Source organism: Populus alba, chromosome 17, assembly GCF_005239225.2.
Source record: "Populus alba chromosome 17, ASM523922v2, whole genome shotgun sequence".
NCBI lineage: Eukaryota > Viridiplantae > Streptophyta > Magnoliopsida > Malpighiales > Salicaceae > Populus > Populus alba.
The window spans coordinates 4838410-4854280 of record NC_133300.1 but is presented as its reverse complement, the minus strand read 5'-3'; the positions used below and the strand labels follow the sequence as shown (position 1 = coordinate 4854280).

Sequence of the window (15871 nt, the reverse complement as noted above, 5' to 3'; positions counted from 1 at the left end):
GAGACTAAGATAACCTCATAGAGAAAAAATCAAAACAACTTATAAGGCTCGATTCTCAATCACCCACGTTAAACTAATATTAAACAATGAAATTTTTAAAAAATTTAATTAAAAAAATTACATAAAAAATAAGCCAGGTCAACTCGAGTTAAGCATTATTCTTTGGTCATAAGACCAAGATAACCTAATAAAAAATAAACTAAAACAAATCATGAAGCCCAATTATCAATCAAACATAATATTAATTGATGAAATTGAAAAAAAATCAGTTAAAAAAGAGAGAGAGAATGAGTCAATTGGGTTAACCCGTCAAATTTGCGATCCGGGTCATAAGACAGGAACAACCCAATAAAAAGTAAGTCTAACGTTGAAGGACCTGTGATCCAAGTCATGAGACCGATATAACATCTTGGAAAGAAAATAAAAAGAAAAAAATAACTTGTTTTAATTATGGTTAAAATATCAGAACTCGTTATCTTGATCATGAGACCAAGATATTCTCATAAGAAAACAAATCAAAACCGATTATGAAACTCAATTTTCAATTAATTCAATATTGAATGATAAAATTGAAAAAAATCAATTAAATAAAAGACACAAAAAACAACCCGAGTCAACTCAGATTAACTTGTTAAACATTATTATCGAGTCATGAGATCACGATAATCTAATAAAAAGTAAACAAAACAAATCATGAAATTTAATTCTCAATCAAATCAATATAAAATGATAAAATTGAAAAAAAAATAGGAAAAGGAAAAAAAATATGAGCCAACCGAGTTAACCCGTCAAACCAGGTTAACCCGTCAAACCTGAAATCCATGTCATGAGAGTATAATAACTAAATAGAAAAAAAAAATCTAATATTAAAAAATAAATTAAACAAGAAAAATTGATTGAAAAAAACAATCAAAGAAAAAAAAAAGAGCAAAGTAAAGCATTATCCCAATAAATAGTGTTTTGTAAGGAGAGGTACAGTAAAACCCCATTCTCTTTTAGTTTATAGTTAATTCTCAGGTCATAAGATCAAGATAATCTAATGAAAAATAAACAAAACAAATCATGAAATTTAATTTTCAATCAAATTAATATTAAAAAACTAAATTGAAAAAACAATAATTAAAAAAAAATCTAAGTCAACTAGTTTCTCCCGTCAAACTTAGAATTCATGTAATAAAAATGTGATAATTAAATAAAAACTAATAATAATATTAAATGATAAAATTAAACAAAAAAAATATTGATTAAAAAAATCAAAGAAAAAAATATTAAAGGGTGAAAAAAATAATTAAAAAAATCAAAGAACAAAAAAACAAAACAAAATAATATTCTAATAAATAGTAGTGATGTGTGAGGTTTATAGTTGATGTGCTTGGCTTCATCATAGGATTCGAAAACTTTCAGTTATGATTTAAATTACACAAACAATTTAGTGATGGAGAGAAGATGGAATCAAGGACTGTGAAACCGAAGATGAGCTTCTAGCAAGCAGCCTGCTATTCATAACAATGGCAGCCATTGCTTGAGAGCAAAGAAAGCCAATCTCGACTGCGTCAGAATTAACAATGCAATCTCAAGTAATACCTATTCGAAATTGTAAAATGGAGTTAAACATAGAGATAAAGGGAAAGGGAAGCAGGGAGAGGAAACAATTGTAAGATGTTTACCAGGCAGCATTGTAAAGAACCCTTTAGAAAATTGACTTCAAATAAAGATATCACCCATGACAATACAACTCACCCCTCCTGCTTTCTATTTATATACAGAAGATTTCTCTAAATTCCAGTACTAATAACTTTTGAGCAGTATCAGCTTGTATACAACAAAATAAAAGATGCGAGTCCTACTTTATTGCATCTTTACTTTCCTCAACCTGTTCATCAAAGACTCTATAGATGTTTGTATTCTGGTGCCATCAGTCTGCCCAACTACTTGAGATGCCTGGTGCAAGCTTTGAATCCCACGACCCAAACTGGCGATTGACGGGGCTGCTGGAAGAGACTCAACAGCACATTCAATCCCATCTCCATACATGAGCAATGCTGAGCAAGTTGCAACACTGCAACCAAATGCTGCCCAAGGTAGGACACCAATAGGTTGCACCTGCCGTTTTCTCATTATTTCATAGAAAGCTGTTCTCATAGTTGAAAAACTGGTTTTCTCAGCAGAGGCTATAACACTGTGGACCACCGTCCGGATTTTCTCAGCAGAAACAGCTGCTTTCAACGCAGATGTTGCATTGGTTCCAGAATTGGCCAGTCCAGGGGCCAGCAGTTTTGTTGGACCAAGAGTCTTGCCCATAGATATTGCCATTATCTTTTGAGTTTGGATCAGCAAAAGCTTAAGGGCAGTAGGAAATTTAAATGTAACAACCTTCATGAATGTCGATGCATGAACAACTTTGGAAAGAGACGAAGCTCCAAAAATTGCTGTTGCCCCAGCTCCAACTGCCACCATAGGTTTGTTTGAAAGTAGCCGTCTCTTTTCATCATGATTAGGAACTTCTCCATCACTTTCACAATCAGTGACAAGCTTCCCAACCAAATCCTTCACTTCTGGAGGAACAGGAGTGTTCCAATGTTTCCTAATACCTGCTAAGCCACTAGCATCCACCACGGCTACTATAGTCTTGAACTTCCTAGTCTGGCTTTGAAGGGCCTGTGCAATGAGTGCATATGACTTGTCCTGAACCTGAAGCTCTGAAAACTCAACTTTAGTCTTGTTGGGCTTCCCCGCTTCTTTAATGGGCAATCGACCGGCACTGTTAAGGGCAATTCTCAGCCCCTCAACAGCAACTCGGAAGGTGTGCACTTCAGATATAATTTGGGTATCCACAGCTTCCCCCCTGTTTACGTCATCTAGCATTTTCTGTGCAAAGGCTAAAGCCCTCCCAATGAATGGGAGATCAATAAATATATTATGTAGATCCAGGAGTAATGGATAAACAGATTGGGCGAATGGTGGCACCTGGAAAGTGTTTCCTGGCTGAATTTCTTTTAATCCTGACTCTGAAACAGAACTTGATGGACTCAACTTCCACAATGACACATCCATATAAGAAGATAACAACTTCACCATCCGTGACTGAACATTATCATCAAGACTAAACCTCTTTGAACTTTGCAAAGCAATCGAACCCACTTTCTGTGGCACTAAACTACTAACAAAAGCATGAAATTTGCTCCCTGTGTCAGCTTCACTCGAATTAATGTCCCCGATAAATGTATCAATAGATGATGTTTCCAGCACCAAAAAAGATGAACCGACCTCCTTGGCCACCCTCCTGGCAGCCAAGATATGCCCATGAAAACTAGTCCCAAACATTTCTCTCAAAACCAAGTTGCCAGCCACATCTTCATACTTTTCCTTATTAATCTTTTCTAAAAAGCATCTTTTAATCACTCCAAATGACGAAGTGGGAACTAGCTCATCAACAATATTTCCTAGTTCACTCTCTTCAGTTTGAATATCAACCAACGCCGAATGACCCACCTGAGCCACTACAGCATCTGGTCGAACATCCCTAACAAGGCACTCAACGTCTACAGCCGACCTCTCAGATAAATTCTGAGCACAGAGTATATAAATCACAGATTGAGATTTCGGATCGCGAACTGCAAAAACAAATCTTTTCGTGTTTTCTGGTATAGAAAGCTTCCTAACTATTTCATTAGATGCTTTCAAATCATCAACTTTCAATATTGACAAAGGCCACACGTTTTGTAGACTATAGATAAATGCAAGTGCCATTACATCAGCAAGAAACCCGTTCTGTTCTCTACCAGGAAACTCAATTTAGACAACAAGATCATCCAAAACAAACAATACATTCACCCAAATTTTCCACACAAAAAAAACCATTTCAATTTAGGACTCCAGCATCAAGAAAGTCAGCCCCTTTTCTATTTTTCTTCTTTTTCCCACCTTTTACCAGGAACCAAACAAGGGAAAGAGGAAAATCCTAGTTTGTTTAAGAACTAAATTTGCATCACTAAACTAAAATTGAGTAGCCCAGATAAAGATAAAGCAAGAATCTCAGAGATGTACCTTCTGTTTCCAATGAAAATCCAACGAGATCGATGTGACTTGATTGATTTTCCCGAGAAAGATAGAGAAATCTGGAAGAGAAAAAAAAATTAAAAAACAAATATTGAGAAGTCTGGCTAAAAAAAAAGAATTATAGGGTTTGAACTTTGAAGTAGTTAAAAAAAAAAAAAAAAAAACACAGATTATAGGACTTTGACTAAAACGATGTCGTGCTCTCTCTCTTTGGTGTTCAGCTTAAAGAGATCGTACTGGGCCGGATCAAATTCAAAAAGTAATTTTAACGAGAAAAAGATACGCGGGTTAATGTTTTTTTTTTAAACTAAGAAAATTTTTAAATGTGAAATAAAAATTTGGAGTGCTTCTAATCTATAATCATATGAGATAATTAAAGATAACGCTAAAATATATGGAAATATATATATTTATATATATATATATATATATATATTTGTTTATTGCAGATTGTAATAATGAATCAATAATTTTGCTTTTAAAAAAACTCTCAATAAATTGACTTTTAAAAGGTAAAATGGTCTTCTTCTTTGGTTTATTTATTATTTTTTAATTTTTAAATATTTTCATTATTTTTTTTCTTAGTAAAATAATTTTTTTATTCCTAAAAAAAATCATGTAAGGGTTTAGAGTTTTTGCTGCAATATAATTACTCTATTACATTTAGATTTAAATTTTTAAAAGCTTAACTTGATAAGCTAATTCATAATTTCAAATCGTTTTTTTTTAATAATTTTTGGATTCTAAGGATATAGTAGTATTTTTTCAAAATAAAAAAAATATAATAAACAACTGATGTGTGTACTACACACATCAACACATCAATTGCTCCACCCCTTTCAAGTAGTATGTATGGCTGAATATGGTGGTCAAAAATATTATCATGTTGTATCATTCAATTCATCTTGACCTTCTTTCTTTCCCTGTGCGATATGTGTAGTCGTTGAACCTCTGTTACACTGCCAATATTCTTTTTTTTTTCTTTCCTTCTAGAAAATCATATTTGGCCCTATCAGCCCTTTAATTTTATTTTTATATTGATCTTGTCCCTTATTTTTTTTTTAATTCATTTCTTAAAATTTGTTTTGTTATCAATTGCATCCTGCTTTAATTATTATTTTTTGTCAATCAAATTTGGTTCTCATTTTTTTTTATTTAAGATAATTTTTTAATTTATTTTCTTTTTCAATTTCATCCCTTCATTTTTCTCACCTTCCATATTCAATGCTCATTCCTTTTCTTTTCTTTTTTACTTCGGTTTTTCATTTGAATATTTTTTTTAATTTCATCATTTAAATAGGTTAACGATTAAATTCTTAATTGAACCTAAATCTTCAATTCCAAGTATTGTGAATTTGGAATAATAACTTAAGTTTAGAATCACATGGGTCAAAACGACCAAAATGAAAATCAAAACAATTTTGAAGGCAAAAAAAAAAATTGTAATGACTTGAACAGTGAAACAAGAAAAGAAAACCTTTATTTTAGCCCAAATATCAAATTAGGTCCTTGCAATTTTAAATTTTTTAAAGCAACAAAATCAAATATATTTTACAAGATTGAGCATCAACTAAATGTCAAAATATTTTTTTGACACCTCAAAAACCTCATACCCAACAAATCAAAATATACAAAGATAAAATTAAAAAAAAAATTGATGACTAAAATTAAAAAAAAGGACTTTGAGAACTAAAAAAACCGCAAAACATTGGTCTTACAAAGCGGATCTAAAGTAAAATCAGTTTTTTTTTTATTAAATGTGATTGTAATTGTATCGTGACATGAATTGGGTTTGGGATTTTAATTTTATTTATTTTGTTGTATTAAATAAATATCATTCTTAAATGAGAAAATTAAAAATTAATGTTTTTAGTTTTATTAAATGAAATAAATAGTTCTTGTAATTTAAAAATTAATCAATTAATTGTTTGATTAATGTTGATCATGCTTAGTTTAATATTTCTTTGTTTTAAAAATATCTTGTTTCTGTATCCATGTTTCCATATTATTTATTTTTTATTTATGAAAATAAATGAAAAAATATTATGAAATCATAAAGATTTTAAATAATCATGTTCCAAATAGATTTTAAATCATAAAGATTAATTATATATTTTTGAAACTAGAGGGACTATTTAATTAACGTTGCAAGGATATAGGGATTAATTTATAATTTATTCTTCTTAATTAAGATTTATTTAAAAATAATTTCAATATGATTTAAAACATAATAAAAATCAAGGTGGACGTCAATATATTAACTTTCTTACCTTAAAAAAATTGAATAAAATATATCAATATTAATTTAAAGATTATTTAATTCATCTACCATTATAAATTTTGAATATTCTTACTTATGGCTTGTTAAAAAAAAAATTCACTCCAATGATGCTTTTATATATTCATAATTTAGGTATATCTTTTAATTACTATTTTTATCAGATACTAATTTATATAGTTACTAAAATTTAAAATAAAATTTTCATAAATACAACGTTCTGTAGTGAATCCCATATAAGAATGACTATTGGTTGTGCTAAAGTCACACACCACCACCCCAACACTTCCATCACCAATCTAACACTCGAATATAATTGGCCAAACACACGACCATAAAGAAGCATTCATTTACTTTGACTTCACTTCTTCACACGCAAATCTGACACGTGATTGGTCTGTCACCTTTCATTGAAGTCGTTTTCCACTAACCAAAACCCAAACACACCAAACACCGTGTGTTTTGTTGTAAATCCGAAGCAATGATAATAATAATAATAATAATAATAATAATAAAGTGCATGCATGTTCTTCTGAATCGCACCTCCCTCTCTCATAATAACAATAATTCTCCGTAACTTTCTTTCTAGAGAGAATTCAAATCTCTCTCGCCGAGAGAATTAAATTGGATTTCCGCGTAGCAGTGGATCTGACCGGAGATTTCACCGTCGGTGAATGAGTTTTTAAGAGATTGATTTAGGTGAGATTAACGTATTGATTTCCGTTGCTTTTATTAAAGCATCAGCTCTTTTAATGCTCTAACCGTTTCGAGTTTCTTTTAAGAGAGAATTCCATTTCTCATTTTTGTCTGCCGAATTCAATTCGAATCTCCCCCGGCGAGAGAATTGGATTCAATTTTGGAGGAGCTGTGGATCTGATCGGAGATCTCACCGGCGGCCGAGGTACTATTGGCAGATGAATTGTTGAGATTGTGATTCAGGTGAGATCAAAGTGATTTTTTTGCTGTTTTCTTTGTTTAGATAACGAAGTGTTAGTTTTGGACTTTGAAAGTGCAGGATCTGATGATTCTTAATGTACTGTTTGGATCTGGTTTGGATTCTGTTTATCTTAATAAATTTAATTACTTTCTTATGATTTATTGGACCAGGGAGAATTGTAGCTATAAATCCATGTATTATTTTTAACAATTTCAAGTAAATTAGGTATCAAGAGTTGAAATTTGCGCATGATTTGAACAAAGATTAGCTATTAACTGTGAATTATGTTTATTTCAATAAATTTGGTTAATTTCTTTATCGAACAGAGAATTTTAATTTCCTTGTATATGCTTTAAATCCGTAACTTCAACAATCAAGTGTTAAATGTTTAATTAGTAATTGATAGTAATAATTAATGAGTGTTCCTTGTGGGTCATTAACCTTTTTTTAACCTTTTTTTTTTCTGTGTAGATTTAATTTTGTGAAGTGTGGAAGTGTGAGCAGCGAGGAGGAAGCCAATGAAGAACGGCACGTTAGAATGCAGTGTGTGCCATTCGAAATTGGTTTCTCCAAATTCTAGAACATATTCGAAGGCTTATGACCGGCATAAGATCAGGGTTTCATCAAAGCAGCGTGCCCTTAATGTGCTTTTGGTTGTTGGCGATTGTGTCCTAGTTGGTTTACAGGTGATTAGTTGCCTTCATGATCTCTCTCTCTCTCTCTCTCCCTCCCTCTCCCTCTCGCTCTCTCTTCTTAATATGAGTTCATTTGAATATAGTTTGTTGGAAATTGGGATGGGTAAGCTATCTTATAGATCTGTTTGCTACTTTTCTATGTTTACATTTAGAATTGTGCTTTGCTGACTGACTAAGTGAATATCAGTGACTTCGTTGTTGATATAGTTCATTCAAATATCTGTTGTGGTATTGTTTTGTTTAGGTGTGCAATAATAACTAATTTGATTTTTGCCTCAACTGTCTTCTTGTTTCTCTGATTCCTTGACATGTTTTTGTCTTCTTGTTTCTTTGATTTCTTAACATGTTTGATTTGCTTTTATTGCCAGCCAATTTTGGTTTATATGTCCAAGGTGGATGGGAAGTTCAATTTTAGCCCGCTTAGCGTTAACTTCTTGATAGAGGCTGCGAAGGTTCTGTTTGCAATTGTCATGCTTTTGTTCCAGGTACATTTTACGTACTTTTCTAGTCATTTAAGTGTATGCCTGATTCCATTTTTTTCTTTGTCATCCTACCATGGCCTAATGTAAAGCAAATGGACATTGCATAGTGCAGTAGTTATAGTTTTATGCTTGTGGCTTCAAAGTGTTTGGGTTTGAATGCTGAGATAGTCACTATATATAACTAACATTGCCAAAGAATTGGGTTTTCTCCAATTGTCATGCCTAATACATGTTATATTTGATCTCCAACTGAGTATTGATATGTAAATCAATCTTCATAAGTGGAATGGAGCTTGGAAATAAGGAGAGATCTTGACTTTGATAATTTATACTCTGTAGTTATTTTTCACGTTTAGTTTTTATCCCGATTTGTTTTTGTGTTTGCTTATAGCATTTCATTAAATGTTAGTGTTTTCATGAAAACTAGAAACTCTTGAACAAAAGATTCTTGTTATGCCTCTTATGTGTATTCATTTTCTAGCTGATGATGTAAAGTTTTGGTTAATTATGCAGGCGAGGCATCAGAAAGTTGGAGAGAAGCCCCTTCTATCAATCTCCACATTTGTACAGGTATCATCTTTTTCTCAGAAGGGTTGCACATTTAAACAAAAGATTTTCAATGCTATGTCTGACAGCCTTAAATCCGGCCATGCATTATCTTTTTTACAGGCAGCTCGTAACAATGTTCTTCTTGCAGTTCCAGCTTTTCTTTATGCTATCAATAACTATCTGAAATTCATCATGCAGGTATAATTCTCTTGTAATCTCTTCCTATCTATTCTGTCCACATTTTGTACTCTACCGTATTTCAATTTGCTACCATATTTGTGTCAATGGCTCAATACCATGCATAGGGGCAACTACTGAGATGCAATTGCTTATAGGGATGGTGATTGAGGAGGTAAATGGGCAACTTATCCCAGCCTTCCCTGACCATGGTAAATATATGGGTGAGATAAACAAGTTGCTGATTGGACTGGGAGGGCCTTAAGAAAACATGATGTGCATTTGGGTTGTGGCTGGGTCTGGCAGACACCCTACCTTGTATATTTTCTCAATGCATGTTGTGTATTTGCATCATATGCGACCTCATAAAGAACACAAAGACTCTAGGATATTATGTGTAGGGTTTGGATTCATGGGCTGTCAACCAAACACAATTGTTAGTTGGATCCTATGACACATAATTATCAAATATGATGGATTCTGCGGAAACAGTATTACCAAAAACGACCAAAGAATATTGTGCCAGCATTGGCTTGCTCTTCTTTGTGAAAGGCTAATTGTCCTAGTTGCTTACTCTAGGGAATGAATGCATGTAAACTATCAAAATGATAAAGAAGATCCAGAATTTTCAATTTGGTTAAGTTGAGAGAAGAATTTGTACCACCAGAATAATGCAAAGTCTAAACTTTTGTGTTCAATTACGAAAATCAATGCATTTGCTTCCTTTGACCAGGATAAATTGCTTTTGATGATTTTATACCGAAGGTAAATCTAGAAACTTCTTATCTGCTTAGGAGTTCTTCCAGCTTCTATTTTAATGCCTTGAGGGGCATCAGAAACTATAAATCCAGGAAGCTGTGAACAGTGGGGATTACACACAAGATTACACAGGAACTTTGCTAAAATAAGAGTGGAAATGATGTTACTTTTTTTTTTAACTTAAGATCTATTCAGACGTAGAATGAAGCATTATTTTGTGTTCTCATACACCCCTTAACTTATAATTTATTCTTTGCAGTTATATTTCAATCCTGCAACTGTGAAGATGCTGAGCAATTTGAAGGTATTCTATGATGCATATTTCTGATTATTAGAAGCTAGGTTATATTGGTTTTTAGCTTCATGATCTTCCCCTGATAAACACTAATGCTTCCAGCTTTGGTGGACTTGTAACATTTTTTCAGTTTCCACTATCCATTAAGGATCTTGAATTTAAATATAGGTGAAGAAGACTCACAAACTACAGATAAAATGCTTTGAAGCTGTTCAACATTTAACTGACAAATCAACTTTTGGTTCGGAGTGCCAGTTGAAAAATTTTAAGTTTCCTAATATATATACAGTGGCTTTTAAATGACTGTGAGCAGTTTCTGGTCATGTACTCTCAGTATTGGACACTCACTTTCCACTGAAACAGCATGCTCTACGAAAACATCTTCGAAAATTGAAGTAGAACACATTGATAAATTAGTAAACCAAAACAAAGGATTTTCATCTCACAGAAATAGTTTTAGTTGGATGCTAAAATTAATGAAATTAATCATATTTGATTCTTTTCACCTAGGGCTTGGATGAGGTGTAATAAGAATTTCATTTGTGGATACATTATGCCTAGATATGCTGAACTGGGATACTGCTTCTCTCTTTACCAGAATTTTTATAGAGAAATGCTCATGTTATTTTTAGAAGGGAATACAAGCTCACATTTATGTTTTAGATCATGAACTTCTACTTGGGTTAAATTTTGTTTCTTTCTGTGAACTTGCAGGTTTTGGTAATTGCTGTTTTACTGAAATTCATAATGAGACGTCGGTTTTCCATAATTCAGGTTATTCCATGTTTTAGGTTCACTTATGACTACTTTTCCATGTCATTTTCTTGGGAAATATAGGACTGACTTGTGGGTCTCTTAACAGTGGGAAGCTCTTGCTTTGTTGCTCATCGGAATAAGTGTAAATCAGTTGCGCTCTTTACCTGAAGGTACTAGCGCTATGGGCCTTCCAGTTGCAACGGGTGCATACATCTACACATTGATCTTTGTAAGTTCAAGTATCATAATGCTGAGGATAGTAATTACTTTTTGTTCAATGGCATGAAGTGCTGGTTATGAAAGCAGATTCTGTTAAAATTGACTATCTGTATGTAAAATTTTGTAATGTTCCTCTTCTTTTATTTTCATGTTAGAGGCTGATCTTTGGAATTTTACAGGTGACTGTTCCATCTATGGCCTCTGTATTTAATGAATATGCTATGAAGAGCCAATATGACACAAGCATATACCTACAGGTGATATGTCATGGTTGAGGAATTTGGTTTTTTATGTTGAGCATTAAAACAGTTTTGAGAGTGTCATGTTATTTACAGTTTCACTTGTGATGACCATCAAATGGTGATTATGATTGTTTATATAGATTCCAATATGAAGTATAGTATTTGTTACCTTTAATCTAGGGAGGACCTCCCTAGCAGGTGTCAAGCACATGCTCTTGACTTCTGAAGGACTTTGAGTTGGTAGTGCATGAATCCATTATTTAACGATTGACTCCGATTGATATTTGGATTTTGAAAGAATTAAATCTCAATAAGTTATCCTAACATTGACTCCAATTCTTTTGCTTCCAGAATGTATTTTTGTATGGATATGGTGCTATATTCAACTTTTTAGCAATACTGGTAACTGTCGTGGTCAAAGGTATGGAAGAAATCTATTACTTAAATTTAATTTTACGAGGAAGTTATGATTACATTGAGAGCAATGCTTGAGTTCTAATATCAGGTGTTTGTAGGTTATGCCATTAATGGGTTTGCGTTTTATTGATTTATTTTGGACAGCTTTTTTTACTCCTTTATCTAGTTTTACTTGTGACATTGATGAGAAGTTTTTATGATGGATTTTTCAGTAGTGAATATTTGGAACATAAGAACTGCTGTGAAGTTTTAAATTTCTTTACTGTTAATAGGGTATTGGAATGATTGATAAAATCCTAATATGATGTCATCTACAGTTGGCTCCTACACTCCTCTAAGAATCTTTGATTGAATTGTTATCATGTTCAAAAGTAATGCAAAACATTTTCTAGTAATAATATTTTCATGAGATGATCAAATGCCCATTGCCTATGATCTTGGTAGTTTTGTTTCATGGGATGCTTATGCAAAACTTATGGTTGTGTCCCCTGACATTTTAATATTCAATGTTTTCAGGACCCAGTAGCTTTAACATCCTGGAAGGACATTCAAAAGCTACCATGCTTCTAATATTTAACAATGCAGCCCAAGGAATTTTGTCTTCTTTTTTCTTCAAATATGCAGGTTCTTTTCACCCCTAATGCCCCTTTGCATGAAATGATTTCGATGTCTATATGTCTTAAGTTCATATTTGGAGTTTCATCTTACCTATATGTGCTTCTGTGAGCGATGGCATAAAAATAACAGTAGCAACACATGGATAGTGATGTCATTTGGATATTTTCAGATACAATCCTGAAGAAGTACTCTTCAACAGTCGCAACAATCTTCACTGGCATTGCATCTGCTGCGTTGTTTGGTCATACTTTGACCATAAACTTTATGTTAGGAATTTCTATTGTGTTCATCTCAATGCACCAGGTGATTTATCAAGATAATTGAAAGGAAATTTTTTGGATTGTGTGAAACTTCTTTTTTTTTTAAATTGAGTACCCTCTTTTCTTCGGCTTCATTTGTCATCCAGTTCTTTTCACCACTTGCAAAAGTCAAGGATGAACAGCAGAATGGAATAACGGAACTGAGGGATGTTCCTGAGAAACTCAAGTATGTTCTCTCTCTCTCTTTCACACACACACACACACTCCCAAGTGGCCAAAGTGTAAGAAATAGCTTTGGATAATTTAAGTTGTTCTTCATGCAATTTGAAAAAATTACCTGCGATCAGCTTTAAATTGGATATGCCTCAAGGAACCTGATTTAGTTGCTTAATGCGATTTTTTTTTATTCTTTGATGAGGATGGAAAAGAGTTCCGAGAAAATACTTGTGATTTAGTTTATCTTCTCCGTTCTGATAATGAAGTACATTATATATTATTACTGTTCAGGTCAAAAGATTCGTTCCTAGATTTGGCAGCAGCAGCTCATGTAGAGGTGTGTATCTTGTAGTTTACCATAATTTAGATAGTATTAACTGTTCTCAAACTAACCACGTTTTTGCTATGTCCAGACAACTCGCCATGCAGGAGAGGATGAAAGACGGCCTCTACTCCTACCTAAACCTTCACTGAATTTGTCTTACATTAGAGAGGTACAACTATTGTGAAGATGTTAATGTTTCTTAAAATCTTATCTGTTAGATATTAAAGGCGTGCTGCAACAATCTTTGTTATTCAGCGAATTTGTTGGGAAGAATTCTTTGGCAGGACTTGTTGGATTGAAGAGAAGACAAGTCCATTGTCAGAATCACAAAATAAATACAACTTGGAAGAATTGTTTTAGACATTTGAGAATCCTTTTCCTGCTTCTTTCGTTCACCGGTCAGTGTGCCTTTCAATCATGCCCGGGTTATCTGGGGTTTTCCCCGCTCGTGGCTTGACAAAGATTAGTAACATGGGTTACCAGGTACCTGGTTTCCCGAATGTCTTTCCTGCCTTTTGAAAACTAATGTGGGTTAATTTTGCTCTTTCCTTTAAAGATATTCTTTACCCTCTTTGCCCAAATATCATTTCTTACTCTCTCTTTTAGAAGTCCATATGGTTGTAATGAGAAAAAAATCTCCCCTGATATTTTTCCTACTATACATATATCATGCTATTTTAAATGTATCATTTTGTCACAGTAAATCAAAAATAGTTGTTTTTCTCTTAATGTAGTTCCTCATTGATAACAATTATAATTGACCTGGCTTATTCGCATATGAATTTTAAATCGATAAGTTACAATTTTTTTTATATTTGATAATTTAGTGGCATTTCACAATATCTGTTTGAGATGTAATAGAAATTGTTTTCTAAAATGATTTTCTTTTCAGAAATTAATTAAATATATTTTTTTGTTTTTTTAAATTATTGTTAATATCAAACACATTAGAATGACTCAAAAAATATAAAGTAATTTGAATCGCTTTTCCATACTGCAAAACTTGATAATAGAAACTGTTACCTGTCCAGATTAGTTAAATTTTCAACTTGTATTTCATATCCAGCAAAAGATAAATTACTAGTGAATGAGTACCTAGAGTCACTAGCTTTACCTCCAAGGAAATTTTCTTCCACAAACACTTTCCTAACTTTCTTCTAAAGCCACAAAGCGATTACAAAGACTGCGAATCGGATGCTCACCTTCTTTCGAATATTGACTCCTTCGAGATTGAGAGGTTAGTATTTTGATTTCTAAATTTAGTTTAGACCATATGTTAAACCATGATTTATTTATTAGAAATGGTTTATCATAATAAAAGTATGTGACTGATATATAAACCAGCTAAGCTCCATAGCCACTTGGTGCTCCACCGAACTTGTGTTTGTATATTGAGGTTGTTATTGTGGTTGTGATTTTAAAAAAAATTTGTTTTATAAAAAATATTTTTAGTTGAGTTTCGTTTGAAAAAATATATGTTTGATAAAACTGTGGTTGAAATTGAAGGTTGAACAACAAGTAGTTTAATGTGATTTTTAATTTAAATATTATAGATTTAACTACTGTTATTACATCATGAAATAAATAATATTGATATCAAATATTTTTTTTATTGCCATTAAACTGATTTAATTGCCATCACATACGAAAATCTATCCAACATGACTATATTTTTTAAAAAGTTGAGTTTACTCGAAAAAATCAGTATTTAATATTATTTAATAACACTATATTAAATTAGAAGGATATCGCCATGATGATGTAGCATTTGTGGAATTTGATGCGCAATTTCCAATTATGTTCTTGCCGTCCAAGCCAAGTTAGAAAAAAAAATCAGTTTTTTATTTTATTTTAATTGTGTTTTATTTCAAAAAATTTTAGAAAGAAATTCATTTAATGACGAGTGAATTCTTTTAATTTCAATTACGTACAAAATTCATTCGATAAGAACTACAGTTTCCATGATTTTTTGAGCATGAATAAATATTATGTACAATATTATCAGGAATAAAATTAAGATTACAGTATGAGTAAATTTTAATTTCACCTTAAACTAGCCTATTTTAAAAAAACAAAAAAAAATATTTTGTTCACGTTTACATGAACAGGTTGTCAAGTGAAATCAAATAACTGTATTGATTTTTCACAAAAAAAAAAAAATAAACTTTTCATATGAACAATGCACTGAACTTTTTTTTCAATAAATAAATAAATCAATGACTATATATATTATATATGAAATAATTGTTTATTTTTAAGTGAACCAGTGCAAACAATTGCTGCCCCTAGAGAAGCAAGTTGATATTAATTAGCAGCTAAAGTTGCGTGAGGGATGATTTGAAGCCATGCTATCCTTCCAAAGCTCTTGCAGAAAACATTGGGTCTGAAATATGACAAAAGCTTTCCGTGTTTTCTTGCAAGACGGGCTATATTCTTGAATCTGCTAGCCACACCATTTTCTTCGCTTCTCATGATGGTCTCTGCATACCAATTCCTGTTTGACAGAGTAGAACAAGATTGTTTTACTATTTTCTCTTTGATGTTGGATTCAATCCATTATCATTTTTTTTTGTTTCTATATCACCAT

General features: G+C 32.3%; 2 protein-coding genes across 2 annotated transcripts; one reads left to right on the top strand and one right to left on the bottom strand.

Moving 5' to 3' along the window:
• Positions 1–1352: 1352 nt before the first annotated feature.
• On the bottom strand, positions 1353–4183 carry LOC118036829 (uncharacterized). Its single transcript, XM_035042661.2, has one exon. The coding sequence runs from the start codon at positions 3748–3750 to the stop codon at positions 1849–1851; it is 1902 nt and encodes a 633-aa protein (XP_034898552.1). The 5' UTR covers positions 3751–4183; the 3' UTR covers positions 1353–1848.
• Positions 4184–6836: 2653 nt separating this feature from the next.
• On the top strand, positions 6837–13503 carry LOC118036826 (CMP-sialic acid transporter 3). Its single transcript, XM_035042659.2, has 16 exons — positions 6837–7036; positions 7120–7276; positions 7746–7960; positions 8338–8454; positions 8965–9021; positions 9121–9198; positions 10196–10240; positions 10946–11005; positions 11094–11216; positions 11386–11463; positions 11800–11869; positions 12382–12489; positions 12653–12786; positions 12890–12969; positions 13251–13296; positions 13373–13503. Exons 3-16 carry the CDS (start codon positions 7793–7795, stop codon positions 13466–13468), a joined length of 1260 nt encoding a protein of 419 aa, XP_034898550.1. The 5' UTR covers positions 6837–7036; positions 7120–7276; positions 7746–7792; the 3' UTR covers positions 13469–13503.
• Positions 13504–15871: the final 2368 nt, after the last annotated feature.

Coding starts and splice junctions, on each gene's coding strand:
- LOC118036826 (XM_035042659.2), top strand. CDS start 7,793: ATGAAGAACGGCACGTTAGAATGCAGTGTGTGCCATTCGAAATTGGTT. Junction 10,241..10,945: donor AGATGCTGAGCAATTTGAAG/GTATTCTATGAT, acceptor GTGAACTTGCAG/GTTTTGGTAATTGCTGTTTT. Junction 13,297..13,372: donor CAGCAGCAGCTCATGTAGAG/GTGTGTATCTTG, acceptor TGCTATGTCCAG/ACAACTCGCCATGCAGGAGA.
- LOC118036829 (XM_035042661.2), bottom strand. CDS start 3,750: ATGGCACTTGCATTTATCTATAGTCTACAAAACGTGTGGCCTTTGTCA.